The sequence below is a fragment of the Oxyura jamaicensis genome, chromosome 11, assembly GCF_011077185.1.
Source record: "Oxyura jamaicensis isolate SHBP4307 breed ruddy duck chromosome 11, BPBGC_Ojam_1.0, whole genome shotgun sequence".
NCBI classification, from domain to species: Eukaryota; Metazoa; Chordata; class Aves; order Anseriformes; family Anatidae; genus Oxyura; species Oxyura jamaicensis.
The window spans coordinates 5,931,010-5,952,485 of NC_048903.1; the positions used below are offsets into that span (position 1 = coordinate 5,931,010).

Here is a 21,476-nt window from a genome sequence, read left to right on the forward strand (position 1 = left end):
TATTATCCCAAATTTTGTGATATTTACATTTTGGGTATAAATGAATTACATGTGGAACATGACTATAAGTATTAACCTAAGCATATTATAATCACAATAAGAAAAGCTGACAAATGTAATAAGAATAAAATATCAAAATTTTAGATAGGAATGACTATATATGGTATACCTAAAACTCAACAACAAATATTTAAAAATATTTCTCTAGTCCAAGTAATTATGTACTTAACTCTCCTACTTCAGCAGGGAAAATGACCAACATACACCATTTAGAAAGTCTGTCATTCTACAGACAGAATAGCGCTTGTGAAATTTAACCCGAGTTAATATCCTATTGACCCATTGGGCTTGCATTACAGCTCTGTCTCTCTGACAGACTGCAGATGAAAGACAGACCAAGACTGTTATTTACTCTAAAGCTCTTTCGTACTCCTTTAGAAGTAATAAAGGAGTTGTAAAGTGGTAACAGGACTTTCGCAGTGTAAAATGGGCCTGTTGCATCTCTTTCATGTTAAAAACCCTGTCTGTAACACCAGCACAAGATACTTGCTATTAAATGGCAAGGTTGTTGTTTTTTTTAAAACCGCACTGTTGATAAAAGAAACATGTTTTGTAATATAGAATATGATAAACAAATTCCACTTTCAAAAGACACAGCATCATACAATTAAACATTATATGAATAAATTGAACAGTATTTTGTGCTGTGCCAGGATGCTATTCATTGATCACGGTACCCCAAAAGTGCAGAATATTCATGCAGAACAGCTAAGTATTTCTCCTACTTCAAACATGGGAACAGAAGTTACTTATGCAGTTGCGTAAAAAAAAAAAAAAAAAAAAAAAAAAAAAAAAAAAAAGTTATTGTAGAAGCATCAAAGATAACATTACAGCACTTTCAAAATACCAGTTGTGTGATAAAAGAGGACTTTGGTAAATAAGTTAGGTATTTCTGCCTCCCCTTGTTTTTGTTTTTTGTTTTTTGTTTTTTTTTCATTACCAACAGTTCTAACTAATGATTTGGTAAAATAAATAAGGATTAGTTACATAGGTTGGAGCCCGAGAGGGAAAAGCCACATAGGCCCTAGGAGGGAGCCTGAAGCTGTATTTCATAGGGCTGAAGCTGAAGAGGATTTTGTAACAGAAATACTACAGCCACGTTCTTTTACTAGAACAGGAGCTTGCTATGCCCATTACAACAGGAGAAACCTGGCAGTAAACTGCAGCTTGTGCGTAACTTTGGTTTATCACATCATTTTCCAAGCTGATGCCAGCTTTGTGTTCTGTGATTGAATGTTTTTTCTGTCTGGGTTTGTGTAGTCTATCAAGGCAGGATGTTTTACACTGTTGTAGACATCCCTTCTGGTTCTTAAACCATCAAAAGGATGAATGCTGGTCTGTGGATACAGGCATCCTTAATGTGGTACCACAAGGCTTGCTCCAAAGAACTCTTCCTAAAATGGGTCCTTCCAGCTTAGATAAGTACGGAGGACCTAACTCCTATGACGATCACTTTTATGCACTGCAGTGTTACTATTTTAACCTTGCCTAGCTCATGTGTTACTGCAGAGCATTCTTTTTCCATATCCTCAGTAAATGTGTCTTAATACTGTGCTCTTTATGTATGCCAGACAAAATCAGTGCCTGCACAGAATACAAACTCTGAATAAGCTACTGCATGAAAACCCCTTTTCCATCACTGAATATGACAGAATACACTTTTTCATAAATGTTTACCCTCATTTTATGAGTAGTTAAATAAATTGATGGTGTCAGTGCACTTTCCCATCTCAGAACAGCATGCTGCCATTGTGAAAAATCCCCTTTGCTGCTGCTTAACCCTTTGCTCAGTATTTGGCTGCTGGAAGTGAAACTAAAAATATGAAGAGAAAGATACTCGTTATGCATTCTGCTAGCAAACACCACTGTATATTGTGTTTGTTTTTTTTTTAATGTGCTAATCAAGTAGACATTCAGAAAAGTAAAATACCACCAGACTAACAACAGTTGGTCCCGCTGAAGGCCCAGGGCTGTCTGGACAAAACCTGAGCAGATGGGAGCAGGATGAGGAGGAGCCGCCAGGGAGGCCTGCAATGGCTATCACAGCTCCCGAGCGTGAGGCCAGCAGTAGCCCTGGGGATGTTTCCTTACCACTGGTTCAGGAACGGCCTGTACCTGCTACAGCTGGCTCTGCTGAGGTAGACAGAATTCCTGCAGAACACCCTCGATTTGTAAACTGTTTCGTATCTGTCAGCCATGTTCATAATAGATTTCACTTTTTTTTTTTTTTTTTTTTTTTTTAATCATCCAGGTTAATTCGACTAGGAGGTGCTTATTCTGAAATAATTGAACATAGAGGTCATTCTTCATATACTGAAAAATACACTTTCCTCTTTTCCTTCAGCTTTATCAAGAACAGGACAATAGCACTAAGCATCACAAAATAATACATTGCTTTTTGGCAACACATAAATTAGCGGATTCAGAATTCAAAGCTCAGATACATCTGTGAACTGTCAGCAGGGGTGAAAAGCACTGAAATCCCCCTTGGTTTTTGTTCACAATTGTAACCAAACCCGTAAATCTAACTTTAAAGGAATAAGACTTGAGCCAGAAACCCATGCCTTTTCTACACTTGAAAGAGTTGGCTGGTACAGCTACACCTTAGAGCTGTATTGGCAAGCACGGATTTCTTTTCTGGTGTAACTTAAATCACTTTCTGCATGGAACATGCTAAATGGGGTAAAGGACTCTGCCAATATAACGGCATCTAGCTCGGGGTCTTGCCAGTATGGCTGTAGCTGCATGGGAGTGATTTTTCATCGCTCTGACAGCTATTTTGGCAAAACTTCTACATTTAGACAGAGTCCAAGTTAAAGTTGGCATTGTTCTACATTGAGAATAAAGCAGAAGAGAGGCATTGCCAGTTTATGGCCCTGGTTTTACATTATTTGAAATTGTTGTTCTAAAAGAATGTATGGGGCAGGATCCATGTGGTCCTTTGGATGTTTGCCTCCCACATTAGTGCTGCATTAAAATGTCCTGTTTTTTTTCTTTTTTTTTTTTTTTTTTTTTTTCAGTGAGTGAGCTTTGGCAACCGGGAAAATTACATTACTAAAAAAGAGTGTCCATACTATTTACCCCAGAAATAGCTATCCTGGTGTTTTAAAGCAAATTTCCAAAGTGAAGTGAAGTACAAAAGGAAGCGTCTGGGCCAATGGTCATGTGGATTAATGCATCATTCTTCACTTTGTCCTCAGCTCAACAAAGAATTTAAGTACAGGATTAATTTTAGGCACACACATAAGTCCATTTCAAGTTTAGTCGTCATGTCAAATATGATAATGCTCCTTTTTGAACTTCAATTAAGCAGATATTTGAAATTAATCATGTTTAAGCACTGTGCAGAATCAGGATTTCTGTCAGAAGGGCACTTTTACATAGACCGAGGCTATTTATTATGGTACCATCTGCATTTTCTTTCCTGAATTGGATGCTATGTTTGTATTTTAAAGATGTCCTACAGGGCATATTTTTCCACATAAGTGCATTTACATATTTGACTCTTTTTTCCTCATTTCTTATTTGATAAGTGTGGGTTTGTGTTTTTTTTTTTGGTTGGTTTGGGTGGGGTTTTTTCTTCTTTTTTGGGGGGGGGAGGGGGGGTGGGGGAGGGGAAGGGGAGGGTGGTCAGAAATCCACGTGGACAAGTTTTCATTGATTTTGTAATTGCATTTAATGTTGAACTCTTTCCTCTGCCCACTTTGTGTTTGCATGTGTAATACTGACATTTGGGTTTGCAAACCTGCCTTTGTGGCGGGAGCTGCATCTTGTCTGCAGACAGCAGCAAGGCTGTTCGAAGCAGATAGGAAATTACATGTGTAATCAGTCAGCACCGAAGCAGTGAGCCAATTGGATGAGGAAGTCAGATTTAATCAAGACTTCTTCCTTCCTTTTTGTAAAACACAGAATGTGCCTGCTAGAAGCACACACAGACATATTTTTCTGCATTTTGAAAATGCAAAGCAGGCCTTTCATGACTTCGTACAGACTACCCACGTACCACAACTAAAATCTCCTTGGCAGTTCCCAGGTGAGTTTTCTGTGTGCTTTGGCTTCTGCTGATACTTACAACTCAGTGACATTTACTCTGATACAGAGTAGGAGTGTCTGGCCAAAGTAAAATTGTGTCATTTATTGCAGGTTTCCTTATGTTGTTCTGGACTTTTTTTTTAATGCAAAAATAAATAGTCGCTTAGTTAAAAAAGTTTACAGTGACTTTTAGTTGAGAAAGTAAAAGTGTTATGAAGCATAGATAGTTTTCAATGCAGATATGTGAAGACTTGTATATTACACCATTCACTTCTGCATCACTCTACCTGCAAGTATGTTGTATTGCTCAGATAAATCATGTTTTAAAGTGATATGTATACACACATATATTTATGTATACAAAGCTATAGATATGTAGATATATAAAGATATATATATTTCTTGAATATAAATGCAATTTTGCTTTTTAGGTTATGCCAACTCACAACCAAGAAAAACATCCTTATTTAAATTTGGTCAATTTCAGATGCCTCATTTAATCTGGTATTTTGAGATTGCATTCAAAAAAACATTTGAAAGTTTACAGTCTTGAGATAAGCTGTCACAAATATCAAAAGGGCTAAGCAGATAGAAATAATTGACTACTCTTACAGTTCAAAAAGGACATCTTGGGAAGTAATAGAAAATCCGTGAGAACCTTTCTTGGTCCAAAGTTCAAAACTAATGGCTTCTACGATGCTCTTCATAATGAGGATGATGATGTGTATGTTCTTTTTTATCCAGCCAAAGGAAAGGCTGCTGTTAGAGGAAAGCACTTCCATTATTTCCAGCGAGGAAAGTAATTGCTTTTCTTTTTACAGCCTTGTAGTTCACCAGAAATCAATAGCTCTACGGAAGGAGTTTCCTCACCTCTGTAACTGGCATTGCATAACTGTGTGGTAGACAAGTGGTGACAAAATGATATGTAGTAACACCTCTGTCCTAAACCCCCTCATTATTTTAATAACCTCTCCTTGGGCATTATTTCTACATTTAAAGCAGGGAGACTTGCACTTTTTTAGAGTAGGTTTTCATGTTATTTGATTTTCACCCATTGGATAAAGCATAAGCAACACTTCTCTCATGGCAACTAACTGAACACAGCACCCTGGCAAAGCTGTTAGGGTGTTCTTAAAACTTTCTGAAATGCTGGTAGAATGCAATGATACTAGAAGTACCTTTAAAAAAAAATGTAAATTTTAAGGAGACATTTATGTGGCAGAATAGCCAATCCAGTCTATGGAGTAGTAGATTGTTTTAAGCATTTTGTAAGCACGTGGCAAAATATCAGTCCTAGCAGAACAGACTTACAAATCTACTACAAGCACAGTATATGGGCTAAAAGAAGTAAAGGAAGACTGCTTGTGCATAATAGTTAGAAACCTCAGTTTGCCTTCCACCTAGCCATTGTCAGGCTCAGTTGTTATTCTCTCACAGTACAGTGACAAGTCTCTCTGGAGAGAACTTGAAACTGTGAAATAAAACAAAAATATTATGCTGTTTCAGATAGTGCCTTATTTTGCCTTACAGGCCAACGTAGTGATTAAGAACAGATGGCAAGTTCTGGAGTCTTGAGAATGGTAATTTCACAGAATTTCCAGCAGTATAAGAGAGCCAGGCTGCTAGTTATACTAATAATCTCCAAGATTTGAGTTCACATGAACTAATACATGTGAGGTGTGGGGCGAAAAAAAAAAAAAAAAAAAATCAGATTTCAGGAGAAAAATCAGCTCCCACTGAAGTTTATGGCAAAATTCTCATAGGTGATCATGGAGTTATGCACCTAATCCTATTTAACATAACTTACTGTGGTTTTCATGTTTGACTTTACTCTGCCAAAAATATCCAAACACTTTCGGTGGTAATATAAATAAGAATAGTTCTTTGTTGGTAACTAGGTAGATATTTCAGTTTATTACTTTAATGTTCATGAAGCTACCAGTGCCCTCATACATGTTCACAGAAAGCGATGAGCAAGCCAACGAAAAAGATAACCTGGAGAACAAGTCTTACGAGGAGCGGCTGAGGGAGCTGGGACTGTTTAGCCTGGAGAAGAGGAGGCTCAGGGGTGACCTTATTGCACTCTACGGGTACCTGAAGAGAGGCTGTAGTGAGGTGGGGGTTGCCCACGTGCCTGGTGACAGGACGAGGGGGAATGGGTTAAAGTTGCGCCAGGGGAGGTTTAGGTTGGGTATTAGGAAGAACTTCTTTACTGAACGGGTTGTTAGGCACTGGAATAGGCTGCCCAGGGAAGTGGTTGAGTCACCATCCCTGGAGGTCTTTAAAAGACGTTTAGATGTAGAGCTTAGGGATATGGTTTAGTGGAAGATTTGTTAGCGTTAGGTGGGAGGTTGGACTCGGTGATCTTGGAGGTCTCTTCCAACCTAGACTATTCTGTGATTCTGTGATAACCAGACTGGATCCTCTAAAGGCAGGCTACTAAGAAATGTCCTATTTTTTGTAATCTTTCAGTGACAGCTTTGCAATGGAAGAAGACCCACACTGCACAGCAGAAAGGGGGCTGTTGGAAGCTGTGAGCAGGATTACTATGTTTTCTACCACAGTTCCTCCTGATGAAGAGCAAAATCAACCTAAATCTGAAATTTCTTGTCAAGTGAGCAAAGAAAACCCGGAAAAAGATGGCCTCCAAGGTTGATGTTATCCTTTCATTTTATTTCTCATGTGGTTATTCACCATTTGTATAAAAACTTAACTTTATTTACTACAGTAGTCCAAATTTACATTGCCTACTTCACTGAAAATAACCCTTGATTAAACTTGTAGTAATACTGTAGCAATAGCAAAACAGATGCACTTCCTGATACACACATACAATTTTCCTTCTAAATCTCTTGTACCTGAAATTTATTTCAGATTCAAATTACACACCCGAGACCAAAACAGTGCTCATCAGATGGCCTGTCTCGGGAGTGTTCTTTCTGTACATCAAAAAATCTGAATTTCTTGGCGGTATGATCAAGGACTCCAAGAACTTGACTGAAACTAATCCCAACAGTAGTTTCTCATACGCCCAATGAAGAGGCAGCATTGGACTTTTACTGTCCCTGAGATTGTAGTCACATTATTAAACAAAATGTTAAATATAATTCATAATATATGCAATTTCATCAAGATTTTCAGCCTACAAAGCAGTCATAAACAGCACCTCTCCCTCAAGAAATAACGTTTTATAGAAATTGAGTCAAACAGCAAAAGCCTTGATAATCAGAACTGTATGACCAATTGATGAACAAAAAGTAAAAGTGGGGCTAATGATGGAGTGCTACAGTGTCCTTATACTCCTGTTTCTGCATCAAGCAGTTATCCTCCCATTTACTTGTGGTCATTCATTTCCATTGTCTCCATGTTGCAGGCTGACTTCAGCTGACTGTGTTGACAGAGACATTACTGATAGGAAATTGAGACTGCTGTGCCCACTATTCCATTTCTTTTATCTACTTTGTTAGGCTGTATGCCACTTGATGAAAACTGCTGTCGCTATATTTCAAAGACAGAGAAATCACCCTGTTAAAAAGCTTAATCAAATTCCCCTGTAAGTAAACATTCAACCAGCCGAGCTTCATTTTTACATATGCATATAGAGTGGGGATTTTGTGTATGTGTATGTGACTGTTTGTGTGTGGAGGAAGGAAGGGAGGTGCACAAACAAATATGACCGTGGCATCGCTTCAGCTACAAAAGAAAAGAGGATGTGACAATTCCTCCCTCAGCTAAGCTGGTTATCTGAGTTTCTTCAAGGTTAGGGCATTAATGTTTTTCAGCTTTCACCTGTTACTGGACGGTCCTGATATTTGAATATGGTCAGTATTTCAATATATGTCTGTATTTGCAACTGCATTGTATTATCTCATCCTCTTAGCAAGGAAGAAGGCTGGAGAAGCATCTGATTCAAAAGACTGAGTCAGAGGGTTTTAGGCCTACTGGGCCTCAGCTGGGATGCTGAGGCCTACTTCCTGCTCAGACTGCACCTGAGGCTACAACCTAGACATACAATACTTCTTGTCAATATTTTTCCATAATAAGTTAAATTTATATTCTGCAGCCAATGTAGCATCTTTCAAATTTCAGAGCACAACAGCTTTCCTTAGAGAATTGGGAGCAGTCTTTATTAGCAGTGGAATAATTCTTTAGGTTTTGCTGTTATGGCAACAGAAATTCTAAGCTCTGTTTTCACAATAAACATGTAGAAGTTTTCTTTTCAAATGCAAAGGTTATAATCTGAAATATTATATATATTGGTTTTAGATTCTAGTGCATCCCTAAGTCCCAACTCTTCAATGACCACTAAGGAGCTTCAGGAATACTGGAGGAATGAAAAAAGCCAGTGCATACAGGTCAAACTCCTTTTTGAAATCCCATCAACCAGAATTGTAGAGCACCACTTATCTAAATACGTGGTAAGTGCAAAAATTAATATGTAAGAAGATCATTAATTTTTATTCACTCTACAGGGGTCTGCACAGTACACAGCATGAAGGCCTCACCGATGGCCAAGTTCTGCAAGCTATGATCATACTGAGTAGAGCCTGTTCTCACTGTTTGTAAGGGCATAGCTGGTGGTATCTGCCCCTAAAAAAACCCCTCTGACAATCAGTTCATAAAACCTGCAGCACTGGGAAAGCAATATCAAGTCAATTAGTGGCTTGAGTATCCTTTACACCCAGAGGCTTGTCAACATTAAAGAAATTCACACAAGTACAAAAATATCAATGCAGTTACACTTGCACTGAGCTAGACTGCTGTAACAGCTGCATTGTATTTATATAACCTCCACATCAGAGACTCACATTAGCACAAGTGCAAAATTCTTTGATGTAGACAAAGTTTAAGACATCCTCCAGCTAGATCTCTTCTGGGATTTTTCCCGTTCTCTACCTAGAGCTCCATTAGGTGGAATATTTCTGTCGCATTTTTAAGGTGATGCATGAGTATGAGGGGACAAGAACAAGAGAACGGGTTGGATTTTCAGACCTTTTCTCACAGCACTGAGACTTTTTTTTTCTTATTATTTCTGATTTTGCTTTCAGACTTCTGGAGGACTGACGTAGAGCAAATCTTCTTCAGTACTCATCAGTGAAATTCAAATAGGGTTGTTTTCCTCATTTGCAACAGTTTCTGAGATCTGCAGATAAAAAATGCTAACAATCATACTGGTGACACTGATACTGGGCAATGCAGCTCAGTAGAATTTAAAGCAGGTTCTAGAGATTGTCCAGATATTTTGGTGCACACTATACACACCTACTTAGATGTTTCTGTCTTATACTCCCTCAAGAGTATCCAGCTAATTGAATAATTTAAAAATACTTTAGTACAGCTGTATGAGGACAAGGTTACCAGTTGGTGTACGTGCAAGTAGTTAAACCTAGTTGTTAAGTCACAAGCCTAGGCAAAATGATTTACATTACAACAAAATTGAGCCAATTTGAATGACAGTTTAATTAAATGGTATTTCTTCCCTTTCTCATGCACACTCCACACACACACACAAAGTACATGTAAATTATTCACTTAGCTGTCCTTGATAAAACGATAACTTAAAAAATTGCTCTTATGATTGCTTTGGATATGCACCAAGAGTATATACACTTTTCAGCAGGAAACAGGGCAAAATATAGCAAAATGTCACAGGGCTTACAAACGAAAAGAGATCAGAGGAGTCAGCTCAAATTTAGAAACCTTTCAAGAAGCGCCTGTAAAGATCATTTATGAAGATTAATACAGAATTTCTCTTTAAGGAAAATCAGGGAAGAAGATCAGAATTACACTAGTGCTAGTACTGGTTTGCACCCTTCTATACCAGCACAGAAAACAACTGTGAACATCCAAAAGCCAGAAAGGTCAACAGTCCATGCCCTTAGCTGGTGCACAATGACACAGCGAAGCTGGCCTCAGTGGAGCTCCACTGGTTCACACATATTAGGTATTTGGCCCTTCTTCAACATTATTGTGCTTGGATCAGGCCCAAAGGAGACCGTATCTGTACAAGACAACTCAATTTTATTTTGCAGCTATTTTGCTAATATCACATTTATTATAGTCATTTTCTTTTTGAGGCCAGAAAAGAGCTGAAGAAGATGGATTCTTGAGTACTGTTAATGTGGGACAGCATTGCTGTTAGTGAAGGATTTTGGCTAACAAACAGATTTTTGTAAAAAAGACACTTTTTTGCATTATTTATATGCCAAGTTAGTTTGAACAACAGGACAATGATTAGGAGGGGAAGAGAGACTTTGGATTTGCTCCATCTTATTTTTGCATACCCCAAATATTACTGCCAAATTACTCCCTCCTTCTTCACAAGCATTAGTAACGCCCCCAAATCCTAGAAATGTCTGATACAACATAACTTCTGTGTATTCCCACAAATGCAAAATACATTAAGTTCAATATTAAGTCTGGGAAATCCATTTAGTTCACTGACGATGACTACTTGCTTATAATAGCCATGGCTGCTGCAATCATAGCTACAGAAATGCTCTGTAAGGCTCTCTAAGTGATTTTATGTGCTTCAGTCTGCTTGTTCACCATTCTCAGCACTTTGCAGGATGGGATCTATTAGTACTTTTTCTAAAACTCATTTACATGCAAAGGCTAAGTGTGGTGCCAAAGTCCAAAACAGCTGGGGGTAGGAATTATTAATTTGATGGCTACAGATCTCAAAGATCAGCCCTACACCAAGCATTCTCTATAATCCTAGCCAGTGACTAATTTAGAAGCTCCACAACAATCCTGAGTATACAGGATTATATGCATAAAACTGGTGCAGGAAGGTTTCAGCTGGTGGAATATACAATCACAATCTTTTCAAAGCAGTAACAGACCCAAAATGTGGCTGCACTGGGGCTAGGATGGTCCTTCTCATTTTTGTTTTTCTGTTTTGTGTTTAGATGTATAAAATCATAATTTTGCAGACAGGAAGCTTTGACAGCAACAAGTCTGTAATTGAACGGCGTTATTCAGATTTTGAGAAACTGCACAGAAATCTTCTGGAGGACTTTTGTGAAGAATTGGAAGATGTGACCTTTCCCAAAAAAGCCCTAACAGGGAACTTCACAGAAGAAATAATCAATGAGAGAAAATTAGCCTTTAAGGACTACCTGAGGCGTCTATATTCTATGAAATATATCCGAAGATCAAAAAAATTTATTGACTTTTTAACAAAGCCAGAGCTTCAAGAAGCATATGGCTGCCTGCGGGGTGGCCACTACACCAAAGCTTTGGAAATCCTTTTAGAAGTCATTGGTCTGCAGGAGAGGCTGACGAGAGGCAACCCTGTCTCAATTGTCCCTACTCTCTGTGCTATTGTGGTGTGCTACAAGGACCTGGACAACCCAGCAAGTGCATTTGAATATGGAGAAAAAGCTCTATCACGCCTTCGGGTGCGTAACAGTCACAAGTATTATATTCCCCTGTTAGAAGCAATGATAACTTTGGCATATGAGCTTGGCAAAGATTTTCTGTCTTTGCAAGAGAAACTGGAAGAATGGAAGGCAAAAAAAGATCCCGTACGGGTTTTTTCCCTGAAAGAACTTGCTGTTCGGGAGTATGTACAATGAATACAAGAAATATTTAATTGAATAGCAAAGTTGCCTGCTCCTTTTCCTGAACACAGTAACTTGAAAGATTAATAACTGGAAATTACCTGTTAGGGTAACATAACTTTAAACTAGTAGAACAAATATATATATATATGTCAACATTAGCATATATTTGAAAATATTATATTTACTCTACAGATTTGAGAAGCACCTAAGCTTAAGACTTCTGGAAAGAAATTTGTAACTAAAAGTCATTTATAATTTGCTTATTTTCACAGTATTTTGAACATAAACCACTTTGTATGGATGGATAGCTAGAATAGGAAAATACAATGAATAAAGCACTTAAGAATCTGCAGAATCAGAGGCATTGCTTGCTCTTGTGGAAATTACTTCCTTTCAAGAAGAAAAATATCTAAAGGACACATTTTCAGACACCAAATGTTGATTTTTCAGCTCTTCCAGCTGAAGCCCAGTCAAAAAACATTTTGCCATTTCTGAGAATGCTGAGGTTGGTCCTGTTCCTACTGGTCACCTTCTTTGGGGGGAGGATCTGGGGGAAGGTTTGCCATTAACTTTAATAGGAGTAAAAAATACAGGTAATGGCCATGCCAGAGGTGAGAGAATATGCTTAATTTCCATTTTGTAGCTGACACAGTTTTATGACTTGCATTGAAGGCATATGCTTGTTTGAAGCAATTTTTAAGAATAGCTCTGACCTGAGGACAAAATTCATACCACATGCCATGCATAGATATCAGAAAGGAACCACTGAAGGGTGCTACTGAGGAGAACATCTGGCTAATATAATGGTAGCATTTAATTCTGATTATCAAGCTGTGAGACACGATTAATGAGCAAACTATCCTAAGCACTTGCTTCTCTGTTGTCTTTCAGAAGTTTATGTAAATTGGACTTTGCCTTAGTTTTACAGCCTGGTACACCATACAACTACCATTTTGGTGGCTCTGCAATATCACATCTAATTCTTTGAGGGACCCAATCCACATATATGAATACTACACTTAGCTTGGCCCTAGCACTCTTGTGAAATCTCCCTAACAAATGGAAAAGCCTGTATTTACCTGCTTCTGTCATTCTCAATGCTTTTCCCATACACTGGTAATAATCTGGTAAATTAATTTTTAGAAATATTGTAATTAACAAGTCATGCTAGCGTGGGTCATTATTTTCTTCAGAATGTAGTCTGCTGAGTATTTCTAGGCCTGTGCTCCTGCTACAAGTACTACACACACCACAGCTGCATTGTTTATGAATTAGGAATAACTGTATTAAGTTGCCTCCCAGACATATAAAAGAATCAGCCATTTGAAAATGCATTCAACCTGAAAAACATTGCTGTGTGTTGTTACAAGGTGAATGGCTTGGAAAAAAATACAGACTAATAGAAGGGTCTGGGATGGAAAGTTAATATTTTAAGTAGGTATTAACAGCTAGGCATTAAACTCAAAATATGTGGATTATAATATTTGACATATAATATTATTTTTTTCTAGTTATATTAAAAGGAAGAGAATTAAGAGTAATTAAGAGACTTAAGGACTAATCTTCCCACAACATACCATATTGCAGGACAGTTAAAATGGACCAATGGTAACACTTTCTTCTAGGATCACGTCTCAATCAGTGACAAAGCAGTAACAAAAGAAGCACGCCTGCAGCCTGCACCACGTTCAGGCAGCTTGGAGTTAAGGCAGAAAGGAAGCATGGCCATGCTGCTGCTCCACCTCCACAGCAGTTTGTGGTGAAAGACCAGAACAATAGGGAAATATAATTTCCCCCTTTTTGTTCCCTCCCCTCATTGTGTGCAGCATCCCATGCACGGCTGCCTTGGATTCTCCTCAGGTTCCTGTGAGGCTGCGTATGAATAGCTAATTGTGTCCGCAGACCCTCATCCTACAGTTGACCACAAGATTAGTGGGTCCATAAGTACGTGCTGTCTGGCAAAGACAAGTACCAGGAAAGCTGCACATCAGAGGGATCTTCCTTAACCTTTACTTGTGGTGATGCTGTAACTTTCCATCTCTGAAGGGTTAAGCGATCCAAAGCTGACCAATTTTTGTTGGTGTGGCAGTGCACATTAAGAATGAGGTGGTGCAATTTGGCAAAGAGATAATTTTACATCATCTAAAAGGCACTAAAATAAACTTTGCCAAATAAATACTATTTTGTTGGTATAAGCCAAATTCCTTCTGAGAATGCTTTTCCATATATTAGCGGAGTTACACCAGCAAAATGCTCCTAAAACAGATCACTTTGTCCCTATCCACCTAAAGACAGACGTTATTCTCCTCTTTGTGTTGTAGGAAAACTGAACAAAAAAAAAATACAGGAATGGTGCAAAGAAAGAGCAATGTGCTTGTTGTATAATTTTCCTATACTGAACACTTTTAATGCAGAGCCTTTTCAGTACATCTGGGGCAACCCCTCAGCTGCATTCAGCTTTTTATCATTCCTCAGAGTCCACCTTCAGAGCAACCCAAGAGGAACACACCTTGCTTAAAGGCCTGATTGCAATTTCATCTGCACTGAGACTTCCAGGAAAGCAGCTCCATGTATGAATCCCCAGAGCCTACAGCATGTCGGCAAAGGGTCAAGCGTAGCATCCGTAAAATTAGTTTGTGATTTCATATAACAAAATGAAACTCTTCCCCAGCAATTCAACCTCCCCCAAAACACATACATGTCCCCTTCCTACGAACGGAGCCTACGACCTTCTGGCTTATTATTCACATCAGAGATGATACTGAAAATACTCAAAAAGGAAAGCTAGTATGGCGATGGCAAGAGAATGGGGACCCAAGGGGCCTGAACTCCCCAGGCTTCATTTGAACTTTGCTCAAGTAACTTAACCTCTATTTCCTCATTCAGTACTTCCCCACTCATGTTTCCTCAACCAGGTTTTCAGTGGTCACTGAATAAAGAAGCTGTGAGACTTGACCAAGTAAGTTAAGACAAATGTTTAACTTAGGAACATGCATTAAGATGGAGGCAATTTTGATTTATACACACCATTTAATTTCTTGAAGATATTCTTGGAATGGAATAGAACTTAAGAGGCAGTAAATTGTCGAACCTGGATGATTATTGTTGATTGCATAGTTTCTTACTAATACTGTCTTATTTTGGAATCAGACATTACTTTCCTTTTACATTAGGTAAGGTACAAAAGTGTCTGTTTACCACAGTGAGGAGATGCTGCCTTATCAGGTCCACAGGGAATCATCCGGTTCTGATTTCAGAGCTGTGTACGCTCAGAAACTGGTTAGACCTGCCAGAAGAATTCAGCTTTCATTTACTCATATTTCAAAAAGTCAAATTCTCCTTTTTTTTTTTTTTTCTTCTTCACTTAAGTAATGGTAATGGCACCTCTGCTCCCATACTGACTCTTCTATCTTCTACTTGGAATGACAGCCTGGAAGGACCAGGTTCCCTCTGCATGTACAGATGACAGTCTTCCACAATTAAAAACGTGCAGCAGGGTGAGCAGGTGCCCTTTTCTATAAAGCTATATTTTAGCTCTATTTTATCAGTATACTCCAATATATCATTATCACTATTTTACAGCTTGGGAAATACTGGTACAAATGAGAAAAGTGATTTTCTCATTCACAGGATTGTCTGGAGAGATAGTTAAGCATCACTGGGTTTACAGCTTTGCAAAACAGACCTGTCACACTTCTACGTTAAGTTCATCTTGCATGGTCAACCACAACAAAGCTTTATTTTTGCCTGGCATCAGATACCTGAGACAATTGCACATAATGTCTGTGGAAGGAAAAATACTTGAATACATCTGTCATATACATTTTAAGAAGTAATAAGTGAATACAGAAAATATTTGATCTGCTATTTCATAAATATACCAAGAGAGAAAGCCTTTTGTAAGAGGCTTTTAGAATATATTAAAAAACTCTAGGCTTCAATATCATTTTTCATGAGAAGGAACAGAAATATTTTCAAATACATTTTCCAGTTTTAAGCAATTCTTAGAACTTCATCATTTCTTTCCCCTGCTCCTGTACTCTAAGCTAGAAGAGCCAGACAAGCACTACAGAGTACCATAGATATTAGCAATCCAATATTATCCACTTTCCTCAACATTCAGCATACACAAACAGCACACAATACATCCGAGCTTTCCCATACGATCTTACTCTTCTCATTGACACTTCGCTCTGAAGCATACACAAGATAACAATCTAAGTATAAATTTACATATATTTTTTTTCCCCAAAAGAAAAGGTCAAAAAGACAAGAAAACATCGTCCAACCAACATCTGCCTAGCATGTTTAACAAACCACAGGCTGCATACACACGAGCTAGAAGAAAATTTAAATAAAATCTGGGCAGATCATCTCCAAGAGTCCATGGAGAGTTGTACTACAATCTATTGAGCTTTGCCCCATTTCCATATCAATTATTATATCATTTGGGACATTAAGTAGATAATGCTGTTTACACAACTTTCTAAAATAACTAAAGAAGCCCATGAGGATGCCTAGTTACTTATGAAACATATGCAGACAAGATGCTCTCTGTGCAATGCAGCATCTTGTTTACAGGGAATCCTGTGATCTTTATCACATACTTGTTATTAACTGCTGTTATCTGCTGCATCACTGGAGGATAATATTTGCTTTCCTGAATCTTAATAAGGCTAAATATATTATTGAATTCAACACATATACACAAGCAGCATGGGAATCCAGTTCAGGACACAACCTAGAAAGGTTTTGTGCTCAGACAGCAGCTGAGCAAGTCAAATCAAGAATGTTTATTTTCTGATTAGATCAAAGGCAGGAGCAAGATGTGTTGAAAACCTAAACACAGTTGTAATGGTGTAAAATACTGAATGTCAGCTCCCATCTGAATGAGGTGAGAATCCCAAAGAACCAACCTGTTTGTATTAAGATCACATTACAACACATGTTCATCACACTTTGTATGTATTTGCTGTATATACAGATACACAAGGCACTAATTTCATGTCAGAGCAGTGAGAGTTGAGAGTTACAACACTGAAATTAAGTTATAATGTAACTGAGATCAAAGTAAGTTCTATTGTCTGTATAAATGTGCACAATCCATGTACATGGTGGATGGGTGGATGGACAGATGAATCAATGAGTGAACGGAACAAATAGATTTGGGTGTTTTGATGCTTAATACTTGCCAAATGTTTCAAGAAACTTACATAAAAACTACTTTCACAAGGACCATGTGATTATATATACATATGCATCTTTAAATATACTACCTTCTTTTATTAGTAATACATCTGTAAATCTGTGACTATTCAGGCTTCAGGCAAGGAAAAAATAATGAAAAATAGACTGATGGACAAAATGTTATATCTACCAACTAATCTCTCTGAACTAGTGTCATCTAAATATTTTTTTCATTTTGGACACTGTTGGAGTAGACTCGAACCATGATACCTGAAAGGAAATCCTAAATAATTTTACTGGAAATGCAAAATTTAAATCCTAACGTTTTTCTTCATTTATAGAATCTCTGAAAGATTTGCCTCCTCCCTGACAACTGGCTGCAGTGTCACTAGATGGAGCTGCAGCATTTGCAGGAGCTCAGGACCTCCTCAAGCTTAAGAGAATAGAAAATAAACTTTTTGTTTTGAACAAAAAGGATTGAACGATTTGAAGTTAAAAAAAAAAAAAAATACTCTGAAGTCTAACATTTAAATGTTAATACAATTAAGCTAAATATATATGTGTGTGTGTGTGAATTCCATTGCGAGTTCAGACTGTAGCACCTAGCTTTCTAGCTGTCCTTCAGGACAATTTAACATACCCCTTTATCAGCCAGCTCTATGAGCTGGCTAGAGAGCTGAAAGAGAAAATGTTCTTGCAGGCTTTTAGACCTGGTGAGTTCAAAGGCAGAGCCACTGCAGCGCCTCAGTTCCTACAGTACCTTTTCCTTCTGATCAAAAGGAACTAAGTAAAACTTGCAACTCTTAAAAGAGCTATCAAATAATGGGGGGAGGGAAGTAAAAATAAATGAACCCATAATGCCCTCTGAACAGTACCGGGGAAAGTTTATTGACTCCATTTTAGATAGCTGCACTCCCAGTGGGAAAATGAGAGCTGATCACATTTTCATCTGACTACCATCAAATATTTTAAAGCATAATTACTTTATTTCCATAAAGGCATAAATATTTCCCAAACACTATGAATACGCACATTATTTCATTTTGAGCTTTGCCCCCTTGTTGACAACGCAGAAGGTGAAGGAAGACACGATTAAACTTGGATTGCAGTCACCAGTCATCTCTTCAACTATGCTTTAAGTAACAAAAATATTTGGGAAGCAGCTCCTGAAAACACAGTAAGTCTGGCTAACATAGGCCTACAGTTCCCTGAGTTGTGTTCATAATCTTTTCAAGTTGCTGGGATAGCCTGGATTTGGAACCTAGCTTCTCCCCCCACTGCACGCGAGCTGCAGACCAGAGCTTGAAAGCAGTCTCCCCCTGCGTCAAGACTTTTTTCCTCCAAAAGGCTTCTGCAGAGGCTGCCAGCTTTCAAAAGTGCTTAGGAAACAGCATGAGGGAACTGGGCAGTCCAGCAGCAGTGAAAAGCAAGGAAGACCATGCCAAAATCTTTGAAAGAATACTCTCAGGAGATGAAAACTTTGAAGGGGGTCTCCATCCTTCCCATTCAGTTTCTTCCAGAAATTGTGGAAGGGAAAGAATACAGAGAGAAAGAAAGAAAGAGGCAAGGAGAAATAGAAAAAAATGCGATCCCCAAAGACGAGACATGGATTTGGTTGCTTCTGTCCCTGCACCTCACCTCCAGAATGGCAGCTTAATGTGTGCTGAGTTGGCAGCAGGGGACTTCCATGGGCTCAGTAATAATATACAGTGCTTTTATAGTGCTTGCCATGTTCAGAACATTTTATAAATACCAGGCAAGATTAATCCAAGCTTTAAATCTGCATAAACCTTGGCAGAGGGGTCTGGTGCCCGTGAGATTATGAAGTCTGCCGTGCAACTAAATTGTGATGATCAAAAGAGGAGGCTCAAAGAAGGCACAGCAAGAAAGAAAAGTGTGTTATTGGGGAATCATGAAGAGAAAAAAGAAATCTGGGAAGAAGCAAACAAATGGGTGGGCAAGGACAGCAGAGCTCAGTTGCATAACAGATGGCTGCATTCTTAGGGCTGATGTTGGCAAACTCTGGGAACGGAAGGGCATAAGTTTCTTTTTATCTCCTCTGGAGAACAAAGGATCATGAGGATTTTTAAGGTAAAACATTATTTCAGAGAGAGTGACAGGAAAACGAAGCGGGGTTGGTATATGCACTCACATTTCTTTTTTATCTTGAGGAGATAGCAGTGAGGCTACTTGGTTACAAGTAAACAAACAACGGTGTAAATTATACAGACTTCACAAGCAGTAGCGAACCCTCCTGAATTGTTCCTTGATTAATATGTTCATCTGACTGGTCCACATAGCCACTGTAACAAGCTTCATTTTTACCGTATCTTCAGAATGTATTTTAAATATTATATTTTAAATGTATTTAAAATTATGATTTGCCTGCTTTGAGGTAGCTTAATGATAACTGACCTAATTTGCCATATAAATCTCTTGTATAGGGAAGTAATTCATTTCCCGTTGGGAAGACGATGCGCTCTCAAACAGCCTTCATCTGCTGCTGCCTCCCCAGACCCTTCAATGCCTAAGTTAAGAGGCAGATAATGAAGCCAGTGCAAGTGAGACCCTTTTATCTGATCTCAGCATGTTCTCCCTATTTCTCCTACCCTGTAAGCATGCCATTGACACTAACAATAACGAAGATGAGGGAGCAGTAAACACAGTAAAAACCCAAACAAGTAGAATGCCAAGACAAAGAACAATTAATACAGCTAACCACTGCCAGAGGAAGCACATGGAAGAACTCAGCAGATTGTTTGTACGTCAGTCCAGAGGTCCAATCTTTCTGCTGGATGTATTTATAGCTGCTATTCTGCATCACATTCACAACGTCACCACGCGGCTTAATAGACCTTCTCTCTGCCTCACACACTGCAATTATATTTGGAACAAAACCGTGTCTGGATTTACTAGCTATGAAGGAGCCTCCAAATTGGAAACAAAGCACTCGAGAAACCATCTCTCACCTCCCTGTTGCTGCATCTGCAAATTAATTCAGAACACTGTAAGGGATCAGCTGCAGCAGCACAGGCTCCAGAGATGCCCTTAACTTCCTAATATTGTTGGTCTTTCCTCAGACACAGATGGGATTTATTCACGGAACACTGCAGCCTGAATGTACACCCTTCTCCATATTTTGTCTTCATAGTTTGGTATAATTCTTTATTTTAGAAAAGCACACGTAGCCTTAGAGAGCTAAAAATCTCAGCCTAAGATCAAGTTTTCAGACATGCATGCTTGCTGTCATTGCAGTACAGCTGAGCAGCACCCTGCAGTAAATTTTCAGCTACATGCTGAGATGTAAATTTTCAGCTACATGCTGAGATTTTCAGCTACATGTTACGTGTTAGAAGACATCTCTGCAGAACCACAGAAAACACGTCTTACTTGCATAATCTATTAGCAACGGTTACAGGCGCTTATGTCTCCTTGCACAGTTGTTCTTACAAATCTGACTTCTCTCTCCAGATTTTGTTGTTACGCCAGACTTCAAGTGCTGTATTTCCTAACCATGTGGTTATAAAATTTCCTTTTGTCCACTGCTATTTAAGCCCTTCCTACCTGATGTAGATGACCTTCAGCCACCCGCCCTGGCTGCTATGATTCAAGGTTGCCACATATCTGATGAGCTTTGTCTCACTGCTCTGGAAACAGCAGGGGCAAGCCCTGGGGTTGGGACTTCCACCAGCCTGATTATCCACTTTGGTACCAGCAGATCTGTTTACACACATGCACAACCATCAGTAAAAGCACTGAACTACCTTCAGTTCCCTCCTGACTAGCTCAAGACCTCTAAGGTCTGGTTAAGGCAGCATCCTTTCCTAATTTCCTTAGCAAGCTTTATGCATTGTCAGGCCCCACCATTCACTTACATAGAGGAGAGATGGTGGTGATCAAACTGCTACCTAAATACCTAAACCTTTTTTTTTTTTTTTTTTTTTTTTTTAATTTAGAAGAAAAGGATTAAAAGAAAGTCTTATAACAATGAAAAAGGCTGTATGCTAGCCTTTTGTAGGGTGGTATTTTTTTTTTCCTTAAGACCACTAGATCTGAGGAAGGACGTAATTTTTTTAGCCTCTTTCCTCAACACATCATCCTGAATCAGCCTGTCCCTCCTGACAGCTTCTGGTAACAGTCTTTTTTTTTTTAATCCTGAGAAACCAGCCAACATTTGATTCATCTCCAAGCCCCTTGCTCTGGCAAGAAAATAAAAACAAAACAAAACAAAAAAATCCACATTTCAGGTCCCTCAAAACTATTGATTTATTCTTCCTCCTGTCTTCCTAGTGCATGACTGTGACTGAGGCCAGATATCGTGAGGAACTGTGTGGCTTTCTTGTTTGCTTACCAGAAGCAGCAAACATTAGGCAACGTGTAGATACAAAGGGATCTGATAACCCAGCCATGTATTACTTCACCTGCCACCTCCAGGTCATTTGCAGCAGCTACATGATTCGTTCTGGTCAGTGTTGTTACAACAGTACGTCGCGCTACCTGGAGCATCACACTCCAAGCCTGCTATAAAAGAAAATACTGAATTAGATCCTTCTCTGATACTCTGGTGTCCCTCTGCCTGCTTTAACTTTGAATGGAATGCATATATTTCTACCTTCTATTTACCATTTA

At 38.7% G+C, this 21,476-nt stretch overlaps 1 protein-coding gene and 1 long non-coding RNA gene across 3 annotated transcripts in view; one reads left to right on the forward strand and one right to left on the reverse strand.

The window, feature by feature from the left end:
* Window positions 1-3,972: 3,972 nt before the first annotated feature.
* Window positions 3,973-12,248, forward strand: SNX20 (sorting nexin 20). 2 transcript variants are annotated; one of them, XM_035337011.1, is made up of 5 exons: window positions 3,973-4,093; window positions 6,565-6,743; window positions 8,359-8,510; window positions 11,004-11,495; window positions 12,120-12,248. In XM_035337011.1, the coding sequence occupies exons 2-5, from the start codon at window positions 6,578-6,580 to the stop codon at window positions 12,153-12,155; spliced, it is 846 nt and encodes a 281-aa protein (XP_035192902.1). In that variant the 5' UTR covers window positions 3,973-4,093; window positions 6,565-6,577; the 3' UTR covers window positions 12,156-12,248. The 2 variants fall into 2 exon arrangements, with proteins under 2 accessions (XP_035192902.1, XP_035192901.1); XM_035337010.1 differs by lacking the exon at window positions 12,120-12,248 and having other exon boundaries at window positions 11,004-12,015.
* LOC118172831 overlaps window positions 4,092-21,476 on the reverse strand; it is a 29,259-nt gene continuing 11,874 nt past the window's right edge. Inside the window, exon 3 of the long non-coding RNA XR_004753874.1 lies at window positions 4,092-4,851. This is a non-coding gene — a long non-coding RNA (uncharacterized LOC118172831). The remainder of the gene's footprint in view (window positions 4,852-21,476) is intronic.